Raw genomic sequence first — 24084 nt, forward strand, 5'->3', positions numbered from 1 at the left:
TCGTGGTAATGGTGGTAAACAGACGTCCTCGTCAAGTCCGGTGTATGCTTGTCTTGAGGAGCCGACCCCCTGTTCCTAGAATCTTGCCTACAAATTGAAAACCAGTCTTCCTAGAGTTTTTTTGTCTGCTCTCTTTCTCCTTGGTGGTCCCCTTTGCTTGACGACAGTAAAGCATTCACCATCTACCCTGGAATTCCCAGCTTGTCCTTCCAATCGGGGAATATATAGGGCAACTTCTCTGGCAGGTGATCCGGTAGATGATCTCGAATGACTCGGACTAATGCCTCGTACAACAGATCGTAGCCCTGTACAGTGAGGTGCAATCCGTCGTTCAACAGCTTTCCCAACACCTCATTTCTCGCGGCGTCCTTGCTTCCTATCAAGGGGCCTGTCGAACCTTCCTGCCAGCCAGCCTTACTCATAAATATTGTCCAGAGGTCGAGGACGGGGAGGCCCATTTCTCGCCCCACCTCTCGACACGCTGCGGCATATCTCGCCGTGTGTTCTGCTGTCCTTTCGCTGGAACCTAACTGCCATTCATCTACGGGTGGTGGAGTGATGAGGAGACATTCCGTCTGGTGTAACTCGACCCCGGGGAAGCTTATTATGGCTCTGAGGGCTCGTTGATACTCGGCGAGGGGAACATGTTGAGGATGACCGGGAAGGCAGGCGTCGTTTGCACCAAAGAAGATGGTCATCAGTTGTATCCTCGATGTGGCTGGTGACGGAGCAGATGGGAAAAATGCCCGGAGAATGTCATAGCCCATAGGAGCCGTGTAGCCGCTGAAGCCGCGATTGACAACATCGAGGCGGCGCGAGTACCACTCGGCTAGGGAGGCAAACAGGACTTGAGAAGAGAATTGGGTGATGCTGTCGCCGAAGAGGATGAATTGCGGGTACGTGGTCGGGTGCGGACTGGATGGGCCAAGGGGCCTTGAGGGATGATCACGAGCAGGAGAGCGAGACATTGTTTCATAGAGCGATCAGCCGTGAGGAGTTCTGTACTTGGGCAGTGGTACCTACGGAGCAAGGTGAAAGAAGTCAATAGGAGATCGCCCGAGCCATTCCTGCTAAAGGCTATTGCCCTCAATGTGCGCAGCGTGTACCGAGTACATACCTTTGAAGCGTGGGGCAATCTCGGAGATGCAGAATGACAGGATGGTGCATCCAGGAATGATCACCAGGACGAATCATCTGCTAGGTCGGGAGGTTGAGAGCGGTAGCTGCAGATGCATCCAGGGCTCGCAGGGTAGCGGAGCCAGTCGCCGCCCATCTGCAAGTCATCGTCAATCGAATCAACGCAGCAGAGAATATGTTTCCATCCACCGAGGTTGCCAACGAAAGGTATCCGGGTCGTGTCCATCGTGCCCATCGTTCTCTTAGCCCCGTGAGCATCCAATTGACGATGAAATCCTGGGGTGAAAAGGATGAGGCCCATCCACGATCAAGTAACAACAATACTCGACCGGGTCCTGTTGCGTATGCCCAGCCTGTTGCCGCTGCCGCCGTCGCCAGATTGCGGCCCTCGGGGCACTTGACTCGCACGACTCGCCTCGCTGCGTGGGGCAGAAATCACAGACCTTCGACGCGTGCGGCCACACAAATTGTTTGTCAGATGATGGGATGGATGCCCACTGCCACCCTCCACCAACTATCTACATACTCAATTCAGTCCAGTATGTATAAGAATTGACACAAACCATGTTGTCCACCTGATCAAGATGCCTTGGGGCTGAATATCACCCGCTCACCAACTTGCACACCGGCACCTTTTTCACTTGGTCATCTCTCTCCCCTGTCTAGGCTTGGTTCGCCCTGCTATCTCTCCAACTCCTTTTCCTCGTCAATGAAGGTCATTCTGTCTGGGCTGCAGCTAATATCTGCTGTCTCTTGACTCATAGAAGTTGAAGTACCTCTCTGTGCAAACGATTCTACCCGAACATCCTGCCTCTCACCTGCCCTTCTCATGGCCAGCTGACGGGCCCCAGGAAGGCGGCGTCTGCCTGTAACGGACGCCGTTCGCTCCTCTTCGTTACCAGTCACGACCCTGCTGCTCGATCCTCTAGTCCTTTGGTGAAAAGAAAAAATACCAGAAGGACCTGCCGGCAACCATCATGCCTAAATCTTTCGTTTCTTTTCAAGACTACGATGAAGCCGATCACTTTTCATCCCGCCCTGCAACCACACCGTCCTCCCCTGAATTCTTGCGCAGGACGAATACTTCCCTGTCCGCAACCGAACTGAGGGGTCGTTTACCGCCTTCTCTCGTTATGACTCCAAGATCAACAGAGGAGAGTGCCCTGTTGGAGGGAGACTACCCTGTCCGCAAATACACTGAAAGCATGCCCGAATCACCAAAGTCAAGACAGTTGTCGAGGGTGAACAGCACGAGTGACAGTCTACGCAGGCGAAGATACTACAGTGCTCGACCCTCGGGACATGCAAGTCCTGTATGGATGCGGAACTCGGGTCTCCGTACGCCAAAGCTTTCCTCATCCATGCTGGCGGGCTCATTGTCCAAAGATGATCGACTGTGGTACGATCAATTCACCTCAACCGACTGGGTGCACGACAGCATTGCTGATGGATACCGTGTGCTGGACCTGAAAAAGCGGAAAGGCTGGCGAGGCCGCATAGGGTTGCTTTTTGATTCAGCTCAGGGTTGGGTTCTCGTTGCTCTGATTGGGGTGGTTACCGCAGGCTTAGCCTACTTTGTCGATGTCACAGAGTCGGCCATTTTCGACATCAAGCGTGGCTTTTGTCGAGGCGCTTGGTATCTTGGTCGCACAAATTGCTGTTCTGGCGAACGCAACTGTGACAGATGGAGGACTTGGTCGAAACTCATCCATCCGTCCGGCATGGACGATATCTACATCGACTACGTGGCATACATTATCGGATCGTTGGTGCTTGCCGCCCTGGCCTGCTTTATCACTCTCTATTCTAAGACCGTCGTTCCGTCTCAAATTGCCTCTACTTTTGATGAGAACCTCGGCGCCATCCAGCAGAACTTAAATGAGGACGAAACTGACGAGGGGAAGTCAGGTGGAACTCAGCTCCTGACAACACAAGATCCGCCACCTCCAAACGTCTACTACTCGGCGGCTGGAAGTGGTGTTGCCGAAGTCAAGGTCATTTTGAGTGGATTCGTTCTTCATGGATACCTTGGCCTTCGGGTTCTGGTTCTGAAGACCATCGCTTTGATTTTGAGCGTGGCTTCTGGGATGAGCCTGGGTAAAGAAGGCCCTTATGTCCATATCGCAACGTGTGTGGGCAATATCGCCTGCAGATTGTTCTCCAAATACAATCTAAACGACGGTAAGAGACGAGAGGTCTTATCCGCAAGTGCTGCTGCTGGGGTCGCTGTCGCTTTTGGTTCACCCCTGGGTGGAGTCCTTTTCAGCCTGGAGGAAGTCAGCTATTACTTTCCCTCAAAGACTCTATTCCGAACATTCTTTTGTTGCATCGTGGCCGCGTTGTCCCTCAAGTTCCTGAACCCGTACGGGACGAACAAAATTGTTTTGTTTGAGGTCCGTTACATCACGGATTGGCGTTTCTTCGAACTTTTTCTATTCATCTTGCTCGGCGTTGCGGGTGGGTTGGCTGGTGCGCTCTTCATCAAAGCGTCTAGATTCTGGGCCACCACTTTCCGCCGCATCAAAATCATCAAGACCTTTCCGATGTTGGAAGTCCTCCTCGTGGCACTAGTTACCGGCCTCGTCAGCTTCTGGAACCGATACACCCGACTGGCCGTCACAGAGCTGCTTTTCGAACTGGCGAGCCCGTGTCAGAAGCATTCGTCAACGGGTCTTTGTCCCAAAACAGAGGATGAGATACTCAGCGTGATTGGGTATCTGAGTTTGGCATTCGTCATCAAGGCCATCCTCACGATCATTACCTTTGGAATCAAGGTGCCTGCGGGCATCTACGTTCCATCAATGGTGGTCGGAGGTCTAATGGGTCGCATAGTCGGTCACTTGACCCAGTATATCGTTGTCAAATTTCCGAATTTCTTCTTGTGGTCGCATTGTCAGGACGCCGGCAACATTGAAGCGTGCGTCACACCTGGCGTGTATGCGTTGGTGGCAGCGGGGGCGACCATGTGCGGTGTCACACGTCTCTCTGTCACTTTGGCTGTCATTCTGTTTGAACTAACAGGAAGCCTCGATCATGTGCTCCCCTTCTCTCTGGGTGTGCTTTGTGCGAAATGGACGGCTGACGCGGTCGAGCCCCTCAGCATATATGATCTTTTGACCGACATGAATTCATATCCGTTTCTCGACAACAGGAGCACTCCTGTCTTCGACTCGGAACTCGGAGACATCACACCCCGTTTCCGCAGGGACAAAGTAATTGACATTACGATATCCCCACTTGTCAAGGCAAGTGATTTGCGAGCCAAACTCCGACGCTTGCAAAACCTTGGCGAACTCGACGGCGGGCTGCCTATCATCCGAGACAAGAAGTTGGTAGGGTTGATTCCGGCCCCAGACTTGGAGTTTGCTTTGGATAGGCTGGAGGACGAGGACAGTGCGTTCTGTTTGCTGTCGGCCGATGACCATGCGCATAACACGCATCGTCGCTACTGGGAAGCTTTTGAGGAGGCGGGGTATGATTCTGGACGGGATGATTCTGACGATCAAGACTCCCCAGCCACCAATCCGACTGATTTGACTCCATATATCGATCCCGCTCCGGTGGCCCTAGACATGCATTCGCCTATGGACCTTGTGTATCAATGTTTTGTCAAATTGGGGCTGAGGTACATTTGTGTGTTAAATGAGGGCGAATACAGGGGGATGGTGCATAAGAAGGCGTTTGTGAGGTATATCAAAACCCTGGAGCACAAAGGAGGTCGTCATTGAAAGGAGCATCACAGTGAGTCGGGAAAAATGAGGCAGGATATGAAGGACCTAGTCGCCCGAACGCATAGGAGGGTGTTTATTTCTTCAGCTTGTAGTTGCTTACTTCAACATTAGTTTGATGGCGTGCATTTTATGGAGACATAGCCTCTGATACAACCTCTCACAGCGCAAACATCGACTTATACTTGCATGGCGGGGTTTGGAGGAATCAGGTACTTGGGATTGGTACTTCCGAGCGATTTTACCATAGCATGACAATGCCACCTAGCACAGCAAGGTGCTTACTTGGGCCATAACAAGTATGTAATTCAACCGGGCGAGTATTATTCGTCTTGATTTTCTATCCTTGGTGATATTTTTGAATCTTTACGCCCTGAACGTGTCCGGCTGGGCGGAGAGGGAGGGGCCTCGCCTTCTCCTCCCTGCTCATTCTTTTGTGGTGTCTTGTAATTGTGTTGAGCAAGTACTTGTACTCAGAGGCTGTCGGCCATCCCAACGAACTAGCCTCATATAGATCTAGCAGCATTCCAGTATCCACGAGCTCCTAACCAATCCCGGTAACAACCAAGTAATCACGACCAATCACGCGTGCAGACACCTACGGTCTGCACCCAAGGCTGTGGTCATACAGGGGGGGCACGAGGGGTTACGAGGGGAAACTGCTCACACAAAATACCTCGTATGCGTGAGGATTTAGTTACTCGGCATTCGGACCAAGGTCCATGGAAGAGACTCATACAGATCGAGGGTTTTTGCTCTCTTTCTTTTCTTCTCTCCATCTTCTCGCCTGTCGTCTGTCTGTCTACTCGCCCACACTCCTTTCCTGCTAAGCTCAGCCCTAGGTCCTTTCTTTTCACTACGCTCGCTCCGTCTCCCTTCAGACCAATGTGTTTTGTTCTTTGTATTTGATTTCATTGTTTATCCTTGACTTCTTGTTCGCCGTCTCGCTCATTGTGGCTGTTGTAGCTGTTGTGTGAGACAGAAGGGGGAGAGGCAGGCCGGGTTGTCGCGCAACAAAGGACAGGTCCATTCCCTAGATTCTAGACACGTAGTCTGACTTCTCACTTGCTGAACCGATGGATGCTGGAAGGGAAACTCAGGTGGGATGGATACAACTTTGGTTTTCTTCTTCAGGTCCGCCGACCCTCTCATTCGCTTCCTCTGGGAGTCAAGATTCATACTGTAGTGGTTGCCAAACTTACGCTTTGCTTGTCTTTTACACCATCTACCCACTCCCCCAGTGTGCGTGAGGTCTATGGACCCCGGTTTAGAATTTGCCTTGCGCTATGCTCGCCATTGTCTGAGGCGGTTCCGGATTGGCTCTCCCCTCTTAGACGAGTTCTTGTCTTTGTCTAGCCCCCAAACAAGCTCGATCGGAAGAATGGCTGGTCGAGGATATACTGGCTTACTCGCCAGAAACTGCCAACGAGAGAAGGGTCCCCCGTGAGGGAGATGTCCCACTAGACAAAATCACTCTGCAAAGTTCCACAAGGCTCGTTCCTGTGCGGCTTCCGTCCCTGGGAGCGTAGTGCACTCATGGGATGCCGGAATCCCAGATGAAAAACCCAGACTGACTGCTCGTCTCGTAAGGGCATTTCTGGTACTGGCCGTTGAGGTCCTCCCCACAATTGTTGACAGTATGTCGCGGGCCTTTCTCCTCCGTATCCTTACTAAAGAGCCTCCCGTCTTTGAGCGTTCTGGTCCCCTTCCATTCAATAAACACCCGCTCTCTGAGAAGCCATAGTCGCTCATTTACAGCCTGGGAACACCTCCCTATACCTTATTTGACGTCCACATTCCACCACGTCACACTCCTCGATACACCCGCATCGAATGACAATGACTATCTTTGCGCAAACGAATGCAGCTGTTGCCGAGCAACCCAGCAGCTCAGCACAACAGGTCGAATGCGCCGATACCGTCAACGACACCTGTCAGGATACCAAAGGCCAACACCAAGAAGGTGAGACCGAAAAACAAGATTATGTCGGACCATGGCCCCTCAGACGTCGCAGTAACTCTAGCTGGACTGTCCTGACCGCTGAGAGCAGCGCCGCCAGAGATCTGATTTCGAAACCCGTGGAAAACTCTGCCGCAATTAAGAATATCAACAATCCTTGTATAGCAGGCTTCGCTCTTGAAAACCCCTTCTGCGACAAGTTTCAAACTGAGGATTCAAGTTCCGTTGCTATGGAAGAAAGTGTTGATGTCGCGGATTCCTGGCTAAGAAGCGGAAGGTCGGAATTCAGCCTGACTCTGGAACAAGTGGACCGACAAACCGAAGCCATCCAGTGCATCTTGCGTGAGGAAACAAGTTCTTCTTGGCACAACGAGGATGGGAGGCAACACAATGCAATCCAAAGGGACGGAGGAGGACAGCTTCCAGATAGCTCGACTGATTTGGAAAGACAAGAACAGCCCTCCGCACAAGATTCCTGGATCCCGACACGACAGCAAATATCAGGAAATATCGAGCGAGAAGCGGCCGCCACAACTCTCAGCCAGCTTGAAGCCGAGAATTGTCAAGCTTGCAGAGAACAGGGCTCAGTTGCACGAGCAGGGAGGTGGATGCTTGGACTGACAGCGGCCACCCTGGGGGCGAGTCCATACTTGGTGTACCATATCTTCGAGGAAGAGTTCATGCAGGCCAGCGCGATGATAAAAGAAAAACAGAGAACCTTCCTATTTCTGTCACTCCTAGCCATCCCAATAACTTCAGCTTTGAGCATGGTGTTCCTAGCTTGGCTGGGCCTGAATGTCTTGGGCCCGCACAAACGACGAATGAGTGGAGGAACCGAGTATTTCAGGCTCTGGCTGTGTTTTACCTTTTTCACTGTCTGTGGGTATTTCCTGCTTGCTGCTGTCATCTACAAGTATGCGATATGATAAGATGGGATCGAGTGGTGTTTGGGATATGGAGGGAGTGTTTCATCGGAGAGGGTTCGAGAATCGACATGGCGTTGAGGAATGTTGACAAATACCGTTTTCGGACATGGACGAACGCGTCCAGGGAAAGGGTGCGGCGTTTCGCTGACACTCCGCAAGCAGTGGTTTCTTGTAGACACAGCAATAGACAATACAAGATGAGGGAGAATCAAGTTGGCAGTGCCCATAATGGTAGAAGAACAACAGAAAGAAGGACGTTGGTTGGCGTCAACTGCGGTCGCTCAATCGCAGGCTTGGCACGATGGCCATCGTTGAGGCTGCGCAGTTGGAGACTCGCCGTCAACCTGCGTCTCCACCACCATCATCAACATTATTCCAGGCCACCACCAGGTCTGAGCCTCTTTGCATACTCACCGGCTTGGGTGCAGAAGGCCCTCTTGCCTCTCCGCGCAAACGCATACCACGCGCAGACGCTACCAGTGCCGTCTCCCCCTTTACCTGCCAACCATTGTCATGTTCAGATAACTCCAATCACCCCCAGTCGAGGTCAACCTCGCTCGCTTTCAACTACGACGTGTTCAACGGCAGTCCGCGGAGGCCACCTCCCACCTCCATCATGAAGAGAGGCGGCAATACCCTACAAGAAGAGGAGGAGACACTCATGAGTGGGAGCCGGCGGTCCTCCAATGATCCTTATCCAACTCCTTCAGAAGAAAGCGTGTCCACTGTCTCGACAGCGTCGCTTGTTCTCGAGAGCCTAAACTCTGTCTTTGCCGCAAAGGAGCCTCTTCAACAGCCCTCAAACTACCGAGACGATGAGAGCGATCTCGAGCTACCTCGATTCAATGACAAGAACTACACCGTTGGCAGCCAACGCATGTCCAAAGGTCTTCGTCGAGCAGTCTGGATAGTCTCGATTGTTGGCATCATCGGATGGGTGCTGGCTGTGGTGTTCTTTGTGGCGGGTGGTCGGTATAAGCATGCGTCCACTCTGGATTACGACCACGATACACCCATGAAGAGTTCGGCAAAGAAAGTCACACTCGCAGAACTACAGTCAGGGCAATGGTTGCCCAGGTATGCCAATATTGAATGGACACCTGGACCCAGCGGAGAGGATGGGTTGCTGTTGGAGATCAATCAGCCGAACCAGGATTATTTGGTGGTGGAAGACATCCGAAGTGGTACATCATCCCAAGCAAACGCCTTTAAACGTACCACCTTGGTGAAAAGCGGTTGGATCAAATACGGCGGACAGCAGCTTTGGACGTCAGAATTCTGGGTGAGTCCAGACATGAAACATGTGCTTCTGATGGCGAGCCCGGAAAAGGTCTTTCGACATTCTTTTCTTGGACTGTATTTTATCCTCGATGTTGAGACACAGAATGTCCAGCCGTTAGATCCAGCATTGCCGGAGACCAAGATTCAGCTGGCACAGTGGTCGCCTAGGAGTGATTCGATTGTGTTTACGAGAGATAACAATCTCTACCTCAGACACCTCTCGTCGCCACAAGTGACAACGATCACGACCGACGGAGGTCTCGAGTACTTCTATGGCATTCCCGACTGGGCCTACGAGGAAGAAGTCTTCGCGACCAACACGGCCACTTGGTGGGCAACCGACGGCCAGTATCTGGCTTTCCTGCGCACGAATGAGACCACTGTCCCTGAATACCCCGTTCAATTTTTCCTGTCCCGTCCCAGCGGGAAGAAACCCATTGAAGGGCTCGAGAATTACCCAGAGGTGAAAGAGATCAAGTACCCAAAGGCTGGAGCCCCGAACCCTGTTGTTGACATGCTGTTTTATGACATTTCCAAAGGCGAGGTGTTTTCTGTCGACATTGAGGGCGGTTTCCCCGACGAAGACCGTATCATCTTCAATATTGTATGGGCAGACGGTGGAAAAGCATTGGTCTCGGAGTCGAATCGAGAGAGCGATCGTGTTAGGGTTGTCTTGGTAGACGTACCCACTCAAACAGGCCATACCGTGAGGGTCGTGGACCTCAAAGACGTCGATGGCGGCTGGATCGAACCTACCCAGCATACCAGATACATACCTGCTGACCCTTCCAAGGGGCGAGCGGAGGACGGCTATGTCGACATCGTCGTCTCTGACAATGGTAACCACCTGGCCTATTTCTCTCCCCTCAACAGCTCAACTCCGGTCATGCTGACCAGAGGCGGTTGGGAGGTGGACGGTGGGCCGGCAGCCGTCGACCTGGAAAACAACTTGGTCTATTTTGTTGCGGCCAAAGAAGCGCCAACTCAACGCCACTTGTATAGCGTCAAATTGGATGGGACAGGCATGAAGTCACTCGTGCCTACTGATGAAGCTGCATACTGGGAGTCAAGCTTCTCTTCCGGCGCAGGCTATGTGAGTCTGAAATACACTGGGCCTGGCATTCCTTTTCAGAAAGTCGTCTCTACGCCAACCAATCCGGACAAAATCGAGGAAATACTAGAAGACAATCAAGATTTGGCCAAGATGGCCTCGTCCCACGCGCTTCCACATCAGGTGTTCCAGAACATCACCATTGATGGTTACACGCTGCAGGTGGTCGAACGGCGGCCTCCTCACTTTGACCCCAAGAAGAAATATCCCGTCCTCTTCTACCTCTACGGCGGACCCGGCTCACAAATGGTCAATCGCCGCTTCCACGTCGACTTTCAATCGTATATCGCCAGCTCACTTGACTACATCGTGGTTACCGTTGATGGCCGCGGGACTGGCTTTATAGGCCGCAAAGCCCGCACTATCGTCCGCAATGAACTCGGTACCTATGAAGCCCACGATCAGATAGCCGCTGCAAAGGCGTGGGCCGGCAAGCCGTACGTGGACGCTGACCGCATGGCTATCTGGGGCTGGTCGTACGGTGGCTTCATGACATTGAAAGTCCTGGAAACGGATGCGGGCGAAACTTTCAAATACGGCATGGCGGTCGCGCCTGTGACGGACTGGCGGTTCTATGACTCCATCTACACCGAACGATATATGCGCACCCCTCAGAATAACCCTCTCGGCTACTCCAAATCAGCCGTCAGCAACGTCACGGCGATATCGCAGAACGTGCGGTTCTTGATCATGCACGGCGTTGCGGATGACAACGTTCACATGCAAAACACTTTGACTCTACTAGACAAATTTGATCTGGCAGGCGTTGAGAACTACGACGTGCACTTCTTCCCCGATAGCGATCACTCGATACAATTTCACAATGCGAATCACATTGTGTACGATAAGTTAGCGAACTGGCTGGTTAATGCGTTCAATGGGGAGTGGTATCGGACCGAGGATCCAAAGCCAGTTGACATGGGAGCTTAGTGCCAGGAAAAGTTCGGTAGGAAGGATGCACAAAGTGTTGGTCCCTCCTTTCGCCTCTGTTTTGACATGCTTAGCCATTTGCTATGTCCTCTAGCACAGGACATGTGTCTGGTCTAGGAGTATTACATTGTCTGTGTAATCGTTCGGTCGACGGGGAACCTGTTTTTTGCTTGAGGATGAGCATGGTCCCTATATATCAATGTCTATACTAGCCTGTGTGATGCCATATTTGGAAGAACGGTCTTCAATGAGGAATAACATGACCACTCAGTCGAGGCAGCGGACAGTCCACCCTCCAATCCTTGTCGCGTGTATCACATTATGAGTAGGGGTCATCAGAATGTATTTCCTAGCGGGCAGTCACATTGACTTTATGGTCACAGGCTGACTGCTTCACGTCCTGAGGCACAGACCAGGCAGATCACTCTGCCGTGTCCAGTGCTGGCGATAACGGAATGTTGGCACAGCAGCCAAGGTCATTGTGGTATTTCCCAGATTAAGCAGTGCACCTGAACGTGAACTGAAATTCAGTGAATCACTTACTTCCAGCTGTGCGGGGGAAAACATACTGGCATTGTCCTTCGACTTCTTGTGAAATTGGCTTTACGACTGCACTTTGTTGAAAGAGACAGTTTGGGGAACCAATCAGGAAGAGAGAGAGAATGAATAGGCTTAGACTGTCGTGAATAAACTTAAGCTTAACGGAACAAGTGACGACTTTGAGCCTCGGATATCGTCGCCAGCAACGCCACAAGTGACGCTATATCTTGGCACATGCAACGCTTATCCTGTTTCGAAATAGCGTCCTTTGTGTGTCTACGGGTATTTAACCTCGCGACCTTTTCTTCCAACTGGCGCTCTCTCTGTCCATATTTTCCATTCTTCTCCTCTCTCCAGCAACAAACAGCAAAATGTTTAGACAATCTGATCACGTAGAACACTCTCAACCTTACACCACCACAGACGCGATGTGGGGACGTCCACTTGAGCCCTACAAGCCCATGGAATGCTTCGTGTACCGGGGTTCGGTCGCGGGCGGGATCCGGACAAAGCCACGTGAAGTTAAGGACGATCGCAATGGAGTGAATTCCCCAGGCAGTGGTACAGTCACTCCATCTGATCTTCTTTGTGAAGTGTCCGACTAACTTTTGGGTAGGCTCTTTGGCTCCGAGTACCAGTGGTGACCTCTTCCTGCAGAAGCCAATCTTTGATACTCAGTTTCCACGAAGCTCTTTATCTTGTCCGCCTGCTTTGAAAGAGTGTCAAACACCTCATATCAACTCGGATTCCAGAGCCGGTAAAGAGATCTTAGCCACGAAACTTCAGACTTCGTTCTGTCCTCTCCCTCCTATCGAAATCATGGATTTTGGAGGCCCGATATACGATACGGCGTCTCGGACGTGGCCGATTTCATACTCAGTTTTCAACGATGGATCGATCGACGAAATCATCCACGCAGCCACCATCCGTGCACCTGGAGACTTCAATAGCGAAGCATCGCACAAGGTATGAAATCTCCCACAAGCTCAGTGCCTCTGCTAACTGGTTAAGGTTTTCGGTGCAATCCAGACCGTCACCCTAGCGGCTGGAAAGGCCTACATCAACATCTGTCATTGCCGACGGCCCGGTCGCACCCCTCCCCCTTCCTTCAACGGAATTTTGCTTTCTCATGACAGTGATTGCCACGAAACTGTGGGCTTTTCGGGCTTCTGGCTAGAAGGTTTCAAATTCGTGACAGCTGCACACTTTCTCTCGTCCAATCCACCGTTGAGTGAGGAAGAGAAAAAAGATACACTGGACCTTCTCAAGTACGCTTCGCCGCCACCGTCCACCAGAGCCATGAGAGCCCGTGTTTCGTCACAATTTAGCTCCCAGGACTGCAACCACTATGAGCACCTGGTGGGTCAGCTCCATGTTCCACAAATCTACGATGTTCAGTTAGCAGACCATAATGAAGCCGCCGACATTGCCGTCTTCAGACTAGCGGTACACGAAACGAGACGACCCCAGGTATGGATCAAGAACAGCCAGCTCAGCTCCGCAGCTGCCAATTTTCCAGGCACAGTCCCCAGCATGGTCTTCTCTACGTACTACCCAGCTTCTGATTACCCCGTCAATCCGATAAACAATCTGTCGCCCGTTGAGAAGAAAGAGCAAGAGAATTGCACCAGATTCGAGTTGATGGTCAAAGAGCGGGTGCGCAAAGGCAAGCAGTGTGGAGACAACTCCGACCAGGTACACCTGCCCCGCTTCGAAGACATCTTCCATGCAAATTGCCGATCTATTGGGTTCGGGCATATCGCAGAACCCAGTCCACGGGATGTTTCGCATCGTGGCGCTGTTTTGCGTACCCACAGCATTCCTGGATTCGCAGGATGTTCCGGCGCAATGATTGGGTGTCTGGAGACTACTCATTGTCCTACTCCCGAAGGTCTGCTAGTCCCGAATTTGTCAGTTAAAATCATCGGCATTTTCAAAGGCGAGAGCGGTGATTGTATGAACTACAATACTTTCAGCGCATTCACTCAGTGTGGCGTCGATAGCATAGTCAATTGCTAAGTTGGACGATACCTGTCAAATTGGTTGAGAAAACACTCTGGGGTTGTTTTCTTCCTCAAAAAGGAAATGAAGAAAAAGACTTCGAAAAGATAGTTCGAATCCGGGTTGCAGGGTCGACACAGAGTCAGAGTCACTCTAGGGGCAACGATAGATGAGAAAGCGGTTCGGTCTAGGGCTCAGCACCTAGTCGAGACGAGAACGGGCAAACCGGAAACATTGGAACCCAAAAAGAAAGAAAGAAAGCCAAAGAAGAGAAAAAGGAAAAAAAAAAAAAAAAAAAAAAAATCATACGAAACAGAGAAAAGAAACTGGAGGCAGATGAACACCCAAGACAAGGGCAAGGCAAGACAAAGGCTGGGGCAAAAACTGTCTTGGATACATAATGAAAGGGTCGGAAGAGGCAAACCCGCGGAGGGACACGGGGTTGGATTGAGATTGGACGTTGTTTGCACGTACGCAGGTCAAACTTTCCAGGAGGGCCTCTGAGTTGTACGTACCAGAGGCTCCACCGCGCGCGGCGGCGAGGGCGAGGGACGGATCCAGGCCAGAAGTTGTACCGGGGTTCTGTTGTTGACCGGCCAGTGCCATGATTAGAGTAGTGATAATGCTAATGAAACCTGCAACCTGCAACCTGCCAACCAGCTAACCGGCTGAGCCAGCCCTTGCCTGCGCAACCTTGCCTTTTCGGATCGGATCGGATCGGATTCCTGCGTGAGCCTTGACTACGGGGGATGCGTTTCAAGGCAAGTCGATTCTTTGAATCATTCTCTCCCCCCGCCATGTGTGTGTGTGTGTGTGTGTGTGTGTTCCTGTCTTTCATGGCGTGTTTCTTTCAATCCACTCTTCGCCCCACCAATATGTCACTTTCCTTGTACCAACCAGAAGAAGAACATCTTCACCAAGGTCCAGTCTGCCTAGGCGAGGTGAATGACCTGGCGACCTCGCGGGTTGCGATGATCCCCTTCGCATTACATTGCACATTGCACCTGCACTTGGTAATTCGTCGCGTGTAGTTTGAGAATGGCCATATTAGGCTTGATTAAACCTCCGCTAGTCAAAGTTTAAGAAATTAAGCTTAGTTTCAGCCGAACGAAGCTTATACCGTGGAGGCCCTATGTGTATGAATGTGTCTCCACACTTGCCTCTTTGGAGTACTCCACCATGAAAAGAGAACGTCCTCGTCGAAATATTCGCCGCTTGCATGGCCATTCCTGGAGCTATAATAACGGACACTAACCGAATGAGCGGACTGCCCCACTCAAGTAGCCGACTTTGCATTCAAGTTCCGGCCATTGTCGTACACCCGATCACCTGTCCCGTTGATGATGTGGTTGATGGCGCTGAACGGCTTCCCATTTAGCCACTGCGTGGTCAAGTGGTTCATCTGGATGCCGGATCCCGTCGGTGTCTCAATGGCATTGTCAAGCTCGACCTGGTTGTCGAAATTGCAGTAGATCCCGAGGCCCTTCCCGACATGGGTGCTGACATGGTCCCCTACTTTGTACGACGCATAGCCTTTGCCGCCAGAGGACTGTTGCCACGAGTTCTGGTCGGGGATGTCGTAGGGAATCTCCGACTGGTACATATAAACCTGGCCACCGTTACCATTCCAAATGGTCTGGAACTTTTGAAAGTGCTCGACGAACAGGCCGTAGGCGACCACGTTCTGACCAGCAACCATCAGTCCATTCTCAGCTGAATTAACGGTCCAACCAACCGCCCCAGGGTTGCCGTGGTCTGCGCGCCAGATCCAGATGTTGTCGAGGATTACATTATTGGAGTTGATGGTGACGCAATTGAGTGTCGAGCCTGCTGCTGCTCCCCCAACGCGGCAGGAGAGATCGAACAATGCGGTGGGGTTTGTGCTGTGATCACTTGAACTGCTCGCATCCCCTACGACTAGAAGCTGGGAAGATCGTGTGGAACCTGCGTCGAAGATAATCCCACTGATAGATACGCCGTCGACGTCATCGATGACCATAGCCGGCGTGCCGTTGTCAGGGACTAATGTGGCCATCCCAAGACCTAAGATGACGGTGTCGGGGTATTTGACCTCGAGGCTTCTAGAGAGATGATAGACGCCGGGTGTGAGAATCAAGTGGTAGCCTTGGTGAAGGGCGTCGTTGATCGAGTCAGCAGTATCTGAAGTCGTTTTGGCAATATAGAATTGGCTGATGGGTAGCGTTGTGGCTGAGTCCTGGACTGTAGACCAGCTTGTCCCCTGGCTGTCCTTCTTCAACTTCGGCACTTGCACGGCGTAGTCGTTCTCAAAGATGAGATAGGGCTTTTCACGGATGACAGGGGTCTTATCAATCACCGTGAAAGGTTGATCGGGCCACGATCCGGATGGAGGTTGCTCGTCGCCGACAAAAACCATGTTCCAGACACCGCCAATCCATCTAATTAGCACCATGTCACGTTAGCGAGTGGCCATGAGACGCGGCTTCCAGCAGGAATAACGTCAATTTCTCAAAGTGGTTGTGCAGAAGGTCTGTGTCGTATTCGCATCATATTTCTCACCCAATAGCGGAGCAGACCCGGGGGATTCGACGTGATTGAGGGATCGCTCCATTATCCGAGGCGATGGATGGACTTACTTTGTGAGAGTCGAATTGCGCGATACAAATTGCTGCTGGGAGCCGGAAATGATTTGGTTATCAATAGCCGAGTCTGCAATGAATCCCCCACTGGAATAGTTGGTCGGATAGCGCCAGTCGAAGAGAAACAGCTGTCCGTGAACGATATGCACGCGGCGCAAGAAGGTCGCCTGAGAGACAGCCCAGCCGCTAATATCTCCGTTGGTCGTAGGGACGATGGAGAGATTTTCGACGCCACGCCAGAAGCTGTTCAGTGCCAGGCCTTCGGTACTGGTCGCCAACGATTGTACGCCACCTGTGATCGTCACATCGTTCGGCGAATGCCCTAGTCCGTGGACGGTCATGTAGTAGCCCACGTCTACGTTGAGATTGTATGATCCCGGTTTGAAGAGATAGGCATGGCGTTCAGGACCGAATTGGTTGGTGTCCTGACCCTGGAAGATGGGGACTATGGTTGAGGTGATGTCAGCCATGGGCATCGACGGGTCGAAGATGTGCACATTGGGACCAAAGTCGACTGGGTTTGGGTTCGTTGGTGTGGGACGGGATGTTGATGTCATGTTGCTTCGCCGCTCGAGTCTACAGTGTGAATAGTGAGTAGGAGGATGCCCTAGATGCTATGCTGTGAGGGAGTAGTTCGAAGTTCTTGCTCTCCTTACATGCAAGAGCCACAGAATGACCGATTAAGATAGCGCCAGGGAGCCTTTTTATACTCGACAACAACCTACCTCTTTGTCTATTCGAGTGTTACAATGGTGGTCTCAATGCACCACCTTCTCTTCAGCTGCAGGGGCACTTGCCTCGTTCAAGCAACGCAGAGAGGGGAACCGAAGGCGGTCTAGCAGCAGCATCTAGGCTTCGATTGGAGATGGAGCATGTGGATATTTGCAGCAGGTCGTAACCCGCAGCCGTAGGCTCTTGTCCTCAGCTGAACGGTGATGATTCGCAAAAGAGCTCCTCATGCAGGGGGCTTGCAACCGGTCAAGAAAGTTTGCCTAGCTGCAGCCAGCCGGACAGAGCATGTCAGCTAGTCGATCCGTGTGTGGGACAAGCTCGTGTCTGTTGGTTGTCATGCGGACAAGAGTAGCTGAAGCAACACGAGGTTTGAGAGTTGAAGAGTGGAAGCTGAGAGGACCATCAAAGGGCGAGTTTCGTCTTGGCGCAACACGTGATCTTAGGGTCTTCGGCAGACTTTCCTTGTTTGGTGTCCAAGTGTCGGCCTTGTCAGCCTCATTCAGCCTTGTCTTTGTGGAATAAAAGTACGCAAAGTAAAGAGTCGACGTGCGAGAATGGGAGTTGAGCTGTTTTTCATTGCTTCAGTATAAATTGTACATATGTATGCATGCATCTTCCCTCCGCGCAAATCCATTGAGCGAGGTGTGTCATCGTAGTCGTCGTCGTCCCTGGTCGTGCATACATGCTCTTCTCCTCATGTCATCGGTCGCGGGCAGCCAAATCGACAACAAAACCTTCTCTTAGATGATCATACAAAATCCCCAACACAAGAATCATCCCAGGTTATTCAGCCACGATATGGCATCTGGCCATCAAAGTCTTGCATGATCATATCCCACTGTGCCCAGTCCATGGGCATATCCCCCACATCCAGGTCTTGCGCCAATGTCGGCTGCGACGCGAGCATAATGCCGTCTCCCGCAAGAGGTGTCGGGATGGGCTGAAATGCTGGGAGCGGCAGCTGACACGGAGCCCCCGCGCCGCCAGAGAAACCACCCATAGGGAGTTGGGAAGTATCGAAGTTGCTGGACGATTGCTCCGACAAGGGAGCAGTGTCCCACCCAATCCCAGTCGAGTATTGTTCGCTGCTCTTGTCACCGACGGCCGCACTATCGACATTTTCGGGCGCATTGACTGACGAACCCGTAGCGGCCGTCGTTGCACGCATGAGCGGCCCACTTTCGCGCTGTTCGCGGAGGATCCTAATATACTCGGGCGTCACCTTCGGGAAAACACCACGGGTAGTCTCGCGCAGTGCAGCTTCCCTTGCGCTATAGGCTTTGAGACATAGACTTCCGACTGCGACATGCAAGGGCTTTTTGTAATCAGTCACAAACTGAGGATGATGCCGGTAGATCTCGTCGATCTCTTGCCATGCCTTGTCGACTTCGTCGCCAAGTGTGCGTTCTTTGAGTTCGTTGAGAATGTAGATGAAGGCTTGCCATGCAAAGAAGACTCTGGTGTGCCACATAAACCTCCGCAACTGCTTGGACGAATGGGCCAAATTGATGCCTTCGAGAAGTTTCATCGAGATGTTCCAGAGATATTCTTTTTCAGAAGGAGGCACATCCTTTTCTTTGGCCCATTTGCGGGGATGGTGAGCCATGAGCCTCATGCTGTTGATGGCTCCTCTCCCGATTATGATCGCCATGAATTGTATGGGATTGGACGGGTCGCAGTATCTCAGAAACTTTTCTTCCAGTCGCTGTTCCAGCTCGTTGATAAAGGCATCCCTCTCTTCCAGGTAACTGCTAAAGGGCGAGTCAATGCGCAGGTGCTCAAGAGCCACAGTCGATCTCTGCTTGAACTTCTCCTTCCAGAAATTACCGAGCTCGCAGCGCAGAAGGCATGATATCATCTCCGTAGGTCGTGTGTGGGAGACTGGCGGCTCCTTCATATCCGGGTAAATGTCCTCGTCGTTGACATTGCTGGGTATCAGCGTATCAGACATGGAGAAATCACCGGATCGACCAGAGCCACTGAGTTCTGCTGACCGGAAATCCAAGGTCGTGATTTGCCACCACAGACGTCGACGCATTTCCGTCTCAAACGGCGAGACCCCCAGGCTCGTTCCATCGCGATGAAGTCCCATGCCCTGCCCGATGCGACTAGCCACCCCGGCCAAAGTCCAAGTGGTTCGGGCATCGTAGTCTTCGCGCATGGTCAAAAGGTAGAGGAAGAACGCCTGGAGGACCACCAGCTCTGACGTTGCCATGAATCTCGCCCTGGCAAGGGCTTTACGGGTCGCGTGTCGGTATCTTGCGAGCAGGATCTTTCGAGGCTCACCAAGCTTCATTTCACACTCGTCATCGTCGATCGAGTAGACGGCTGAGCTGTAGATGGCAAACATCAGTGCCTCGAAACCTCGCGGTATGCTATCGAGATGTGAGGAGGCTTGAACCAGTGTCTTATGGAGAGTTGGTTGATGAATCAGCTTGGACATTGGATTGATATTATCCAGGAAGATTTGCCACAGGACGAGGATATTAGTGGACGAGGGGTGTAATTGCTGGACCGGATTGCTAGAGGGGGTATAGCCGAGAATGAAGTCGGCGCTCTCTTCGATGGGAGAGCCGATTTCATCCTCGTCCTCGGAATACTCGGCGATAGCTTCATTGGGTTGTCGGAACTACAGAAGCCAGATCAGCCATTCACCATCGACGATACAGAGAACACGCCCCGAGGACAAGATCTGTGTCTCTGGATAAGAAACTTTTTTTCCCCGCTCGAAACGCGAGAAGCCCTGGCAAAAGTTGAGAAATCTCACCTCGTCAGATACACTTGCCCAAAGAGGGTTTTCAATGAAGCGGGATTTCCCTTGGTCCACAATTAACTGGCCGGATTTCTTGAGCTCGGGCGGGTACGCAGCGAAGATTTCGCGCTGCTTTCTGATGACAGTTTCTGCGGCAGGGCTTAGCTGCTGTGGAGAGCCTAGACGCTGCGAGGTCAAAGGACTCTCAACCGTTGTCAACGCCAAAGGCACAGTGGGAGTGAGCTCATTGTCGATATCAACGCCTTTGCTCCTGAGGAGTTCTTCGCACTTCTTGAGTCGGGCAAGCAGCAGCTCCTCATGTGTACGTTTCTTCCTGCGGCGAGGGGCAGGCGGAATACGGAAGATACATTCCACATTTGACTTGGCGCAATTCGAGCAGGGGCTCTGCTTGTCGCATTTGACCTTGCGCTCAAAGCACCGAATGCAGGAGAATGCCTTTCCCGGAGAAGGTCCAGCGGCGCTCATGTCTTCAGCCAGATGTTCTTAGAGACATGCAGGTGAAGAAGACGCCTGATTTCCGCGTGATTTTGGGGAATTGCCTGCGCGAGTGACAAAGGGAGGGTAGCACCATGCGAACTATCATGTCGATCCTCAACGGGAAAGAAAGTAGTAAATCTAAGCAGAGAAAGAAATGCAACTCTACTTCAAAATTTGCTGATATATAAGATGGACGATGTGGGAAGAATAATGGTTATTGGCTGGACTTGAAGCTGCAGCTGGACATGAAAAATTCAGGCAGCCGGCAAATTGGACGCAGGGTAGAGAAGGTCATTGACCACTTTGGCGATTGAGGAAGCGAAGAAGATACGAAGCAGATACGAACAGCCAACAGATCTGTGCCAAGTAACACGTGACACACTCAGACATTGATGGGATGCACGTGATATATTAGTCAGTAGGTACATGCGTATCCACTGGCACCTTTCGCGTTGGGTCATATATCGAGTACGCGTATTAATGCGCGTAGAGAACTTGACCGCGTTCTTGATCAGTCTCCCTTCTCTCGACCACTCTCAGTCTTTTCCTTCATCGTCTTCTCAAGAGAATATATAAGTCCGACTCAATCTAATTAAATGCCCTGATATTGCCCTGCGGATCTGCAGCCTGTTGTTCCTAGTCACCCAACTAGGCCACGAAGAAGCTCTGGTGGATTCAATAGCCAATGAATCTGCAAATTGCACCAACGTTTGTGCCCACTCAGCAGTGGTTGAGGGACGAAGATCTTCGCTACTGGTCATTTCCACCCTCGTGTACGGTGTGGGGTTATGCACTTCGGACCGACTTTGATCGTCCCCTCACTGTCAAAACAATGGTGATACACGTCCTTCAAAGATGACTTTCTCATTATTTGTCCACATCTTGCCTATGAACTTTGCCTTAGCTACAGGCAATGGAGTTTCCCTCGAGTCAGGCGACCGAGTTACACCATCCATCCACTTTTCAGCAAAGACTCGACTTGGCTATGCCCAGTCCCTCAAGCTTGAGCTAGCAGGTGCCCCAAAAGCTGGGGTTCTTCAGTACGCTCGCCTGCTGATCCTTCTTCAAAAACATGGCCCAACTGGCGGGGTTGTTTCCATGCCATCCAGTTCCGCACGGTAGGTTGGACTATTTATCTTTGAGTGTGGACCGCTCAATCTGTGAAGCCTCGTTCTCGGAAGTTGGACCAAATATTGCTGCTCGGGCGAAGGCTTTTGTCCGCTTCTTGTGCTTTTCCAACCCCAATCTCGGGGCATTTGGCACCAAGAGCACAACAATCGGAAGTTATGCGCCGAATCACATCCAACAACAATCATCCTCAGCCTTGCATACTTGAAGCAATCCCAGATTTTTAGTGGTGGTCGATCTGTTGCTATTGGACAGGCCCACCAGTATCTGTGCGACGAGCGGGTATATGTCTGGAAAACATTTCCCATATTCCTCTTTCCCCTGCTCTTGATGGCAGTTCTTGAGAAGTCCCGTAGCTGTTTGTTGTCAACCCCAGCACAGTTCTCATCATGTCGGTCACTAATCCCAGGCGGTGTGAAGGCGACATCAGCGATGCCGCAAAAGTGATTCACGCACTGCTACAGAATTTGAAATTGCACAAAGGCGCCAAACGAAAGCACAAGGTCGACTTGCAATATCTACAACACTACCTACTTCCCAAACTTCATCTAATGGGAGGTTATGTCAGAGATATTCTTGATTGCGACGACCATCCGCGCAAAGCTGAGTGGGAGGCTGATCTGGCAGCGCTCGGGCAAGCCTGGCAAAACTTCGAAGAATATCTCAAAAGCCGACATGGCCTGTTACTTGAGCGCCCTGACCACGACTGTGCGACGGACGACCTCGCCGCCTGGACTTGGGATGAGCTCTCTGTGGAAATCGAACATGTGAAGCAAACGGCCCAAGCCGCTTTGGACGACATGGATCGACTCATTCTCCTCGAGATATGGTATGTTAGCTCACCCTCGAAACAGTTATATGCGGAAATTGGCTGACAAGGGCACCTTCAGCGAGAGATTTGGCCTCGTCTTGCCCCGGCTTGACACCATGTTCGAGAAGATTGAGAGTTACGGCGACTGCGTGTCGACCTATCGGAAAGACGTCCAGGAAGTGCTCTGGACAATTCGATCCAACAAGCAAGACTTTAAGTCGCTGAAGGGTTTACTTGAACGGAGAATGGCCGATCTTGTGCAGAGAATCGGTGATAGCCAAAGCGCTATTGAAGCCCTCAAATCGCAACTGCAATTCATGTCAGAGAAGCTGAACCTGTTGCTCGCCCAGCTTTCTCGACAGCGCAAAAGCTGCGAGACCAAGGCTGACAGGAAGTACCTGGACCAGCTGTGTAAGGAGGTCAAGAAGCAGACCGCCTCGGTCGCACGTCTGAGGTCTTCGGTCGACGAGACCTCGGGCGTCATGGCTGAGTTCTTGCGCGCCTCGGGGGAACCGGACGTCGGAAAGGAGAATTCGCACTGGTTTAGCAGGATGACGTCGTCTCTCGAGAGGCTCTGCGACGTCCTTAAGCGACAGGCCTCCATCTTCATGTTTTGGAGACGGGCGAAATCTACAGACGAACCTTCCGGCGATCACAAGGTTAGCGAGATCCCTGATAGCGCACCAGAGCCTCAGAAGGAATCTCCGGACACGAAAGAAGTCGAGGATGGCGATTCTGTGTATTCAACGACGCCTGACGAGCATTCGCCTCCCGTCTTGAACGAGAACCCCGATCCCGTTCTATCGGAGACCAGCACTTCGCCCTCGGAGATGGCACTGGAAGCTCCTCCGTTCCAGGAGAAGACTGCAGGAATCCGCATTCGAGACCTGGCCATCCTCCTTGCTTCACCCGATGAAGACGATGAAGAAGAAGAGGAGGAGGAGGAAATGAAGGAAGAGGAAGAAGAAGGAGAAGCAGCGGGAACAACCAACGCAGGCGTCGCGATGACCTCCGTGCCTCCTCTTCCACGCAGATCCTCCGCCCGAAGAAGATCCTCTGTCAGGAAATCCTATCAGTACGTGCTGCGGACCGCGGCCTCCACCCAACGCCAATCTTTCTCTCTCTCGGCCGTGCCAGAGTACTTGAGTCCTGCCGCCGCTGGCGCCATGGCAAAGTCACGGAGGATGTCACGCGCACAACTTTCGACCTCTTCGTCATGGTCCTCTATGTCCTTGGCCATGTCATCGTCCGAGGCCGATTCTCCGTGTCCAGACTTCGCGGCACAGGCCTCGTTGCCGTCACCACCTTCGTCCGTCTATGATGAGTCTTTTCCTCCGGAGACGACGCACCGGCACACTGTCGCCACGGTGCAGGACAGAGCCCTGGCGTTGTCGCTGCTTGAGCAGCTTGAGAAGCGGTTCAGCTTAACGGTCGTGACGGCGTGCAACTGAGCCAAGTTGCCTTTGTCGATAACTGATCACCCCGAAGCCAGAAATCGAAAGCTGCAGCCAAACCGCTCAATAAAGAAGAGCACCCCGAGCACGGCGATACGCAAGGCATAGCTCTTCCAAATCCGGGTGGATTGAATCGATGGGGAAGAGGGCCATTTTTTCAATTCCCACCAACATACTCATCTTCAACTATATATGTACGCCCTTGTTGTGGACGTACCTTTCGGCTTCGGATGCACCGTGGAAGGGAAATGGATCCCCTGATTATTCACGTTGATGTAATTCGCTGCTTCTCTGCTTGTGGTCTGGCTACCTACCTACCTACCTTGATACCTAGAATCCCTAGATACTCAGATACCCATTGCTCGGTTTCGGCGTTAGGGTTCTATACAGAGTTATTGTTCTCTACGGGTTTCCTGTCCTGTACGGGCAACCGGGTTATAATGTATTTTCAGACATAATGATATCTTCTCCTGCATA

The 24084-nt window shown here is 51.9% G+C and overlaps 8 protein-coding genes across 8 annotated transcripts; 5 read left to right on the top strand and 3 right to left on the bottom strand.

Annotated features, from left to right (window-relative positions):
- Positions 1–182: 182 nt before the first annotated feature.
- On the bottom strand, positions 183–968 carry AYO21_05260 (hypothetical protein; the record flags this gene model as incomplete). Its single annotated transcript, XM_022655230.1, has 1 exon — positions 183–968. The coding sequence occupies one exon, from the start codon at positions 966–968 to the stop codon at positions 183–185; it is 786 nt and encodes a 261-aa protein (XP_022512511.1).
- Positions 969–2114: 1146 nt separating this feature from the next.
- Positions 2115–4865, top strand: AYO21_05261 (hypothetical protein; the record flags this gene model as incomplete). The annotated part of the gene is made up of 1 exon (XM_022655231.1): positions 2115–4865. One exon carries the CDS (start codon positions 2115–2117, stop codon positions 4863–4865), a length of 2751 nt encoding a protein of 916 aa, XP_022512512.1.
- Positions 4866–6704: 1839 nt separating this feature from the next.
- On the top strand, positions 6705–7751 carry AYO21_05262 (hypothetical protein; the record flags this gene model as incomplete). The annotated part of the gene is made up of 1 exon (XM_022655232.1): positions 6705–7751. The coding sequence occupies one exon, from the start codon at positions 6705–6707 to the stop codon at positions 7749–7751; it is 1047 nt and encodes a 348-aa protein (XP_022512513.1).
- Positions 7752–8052: 301 nt separating this feature from the next.
- On the top strand, positions 8053–11073 carry AYO21_05263 (hypothetical protein; the record flags this gene model as incomplete). Its single annotated transcript, XM_022655233.1, has 1 exon — positions 8053–11073. One exon carries the CDS (start codon positions 8053–8055, stop codon positions 11071–11073), a length of 3021 nt encoding a protein of 1006 aa, XP_022512514.1.
- Positions 11074–12432: 1359 nt separating this feature from the next.
- AYO21_05264 (hypothetical protein) lies at positions 12433–13632 on the top strand (the record flags this gene model as incomplete). Its single annotated transcript, XM_022655234.1, has 2 exons — positions 12433–12579; positions 12625–13632. 2 exons carry the CDS (start codon positions 12433–12435, stop codon positions 13630–13632), a joined length of 1155 nt encoding a protein of 384 aa, XP_022512515.1.
- Positions 13633–14890: 1258 nt separating this feature from the next.
- AYO21_05265 (hypothetical protein) lies at positions 14891–16789 on the bottom strand (the record flags this gene model as incomplete). Its single annotated transcript, XM_022655235.1, has 2 exons — positions 14891–16031; positions 16230–16789. 2 exons carry the CDS (start codon positions 16787–16789, stop codon positions 14891–14893), a joined length of 1701 nt encoding a protein of 566 aa, XP_022512516.1.
- A 962-nt stretch (positions 16790–17751) lies between these two features.
- On the bottom strand, positions 17752–20202 carry AYO21_05266 (hypothetical protein; the record flags this gene model as incomplete). The annotated part of the gene is made up of 2 exons (XM_022655236.1): positions 17752–19593; positions 19732–20202. The coding sequence occupies 2 exons, from the start codon at positions 20200–20202 to the stop codon at positions 17752–17754; spliced, it is 2313 nt and encodes a 770-aa protein (XP_022512517.1).
- Positions 20203–21731: 1529 nt separating this feature from the next.
- On the top strand, positions 21732–23604 carry AYO21_05267 (hypothetical protein; the record flags this gene model as incomplete). Its single annotated transcript, XM_022655237.1, has 2 exons — positions 21732–22171; positions 22197–23604. The coding sequence occupies 2 exons, from the start codon at positions 21732–21734 to the stop codon at positions 23602–23604; spliced, it is 1848 nt and encodes a 615-aa protein (XP_022512518.1).
- Positions 23605–24084: the final 480 nt, after the last annotated feature.

Source organism: Fonsecaea monophora (assembly GCF_001642475.1).
Source record: "Fonsecaea monophora strain CBS 269.37 chromosome Unknown Scaff32, whole genome shotgun sequence".
Taxonomy (NCBI): domain Eukaryota; kingdom Fungi; phylum Ascomycota; class Eurotiomycetes; order Chaetothyriales; family Herpotrichiellaceae; genus Fonsecaea; species Fonsecaea monophora.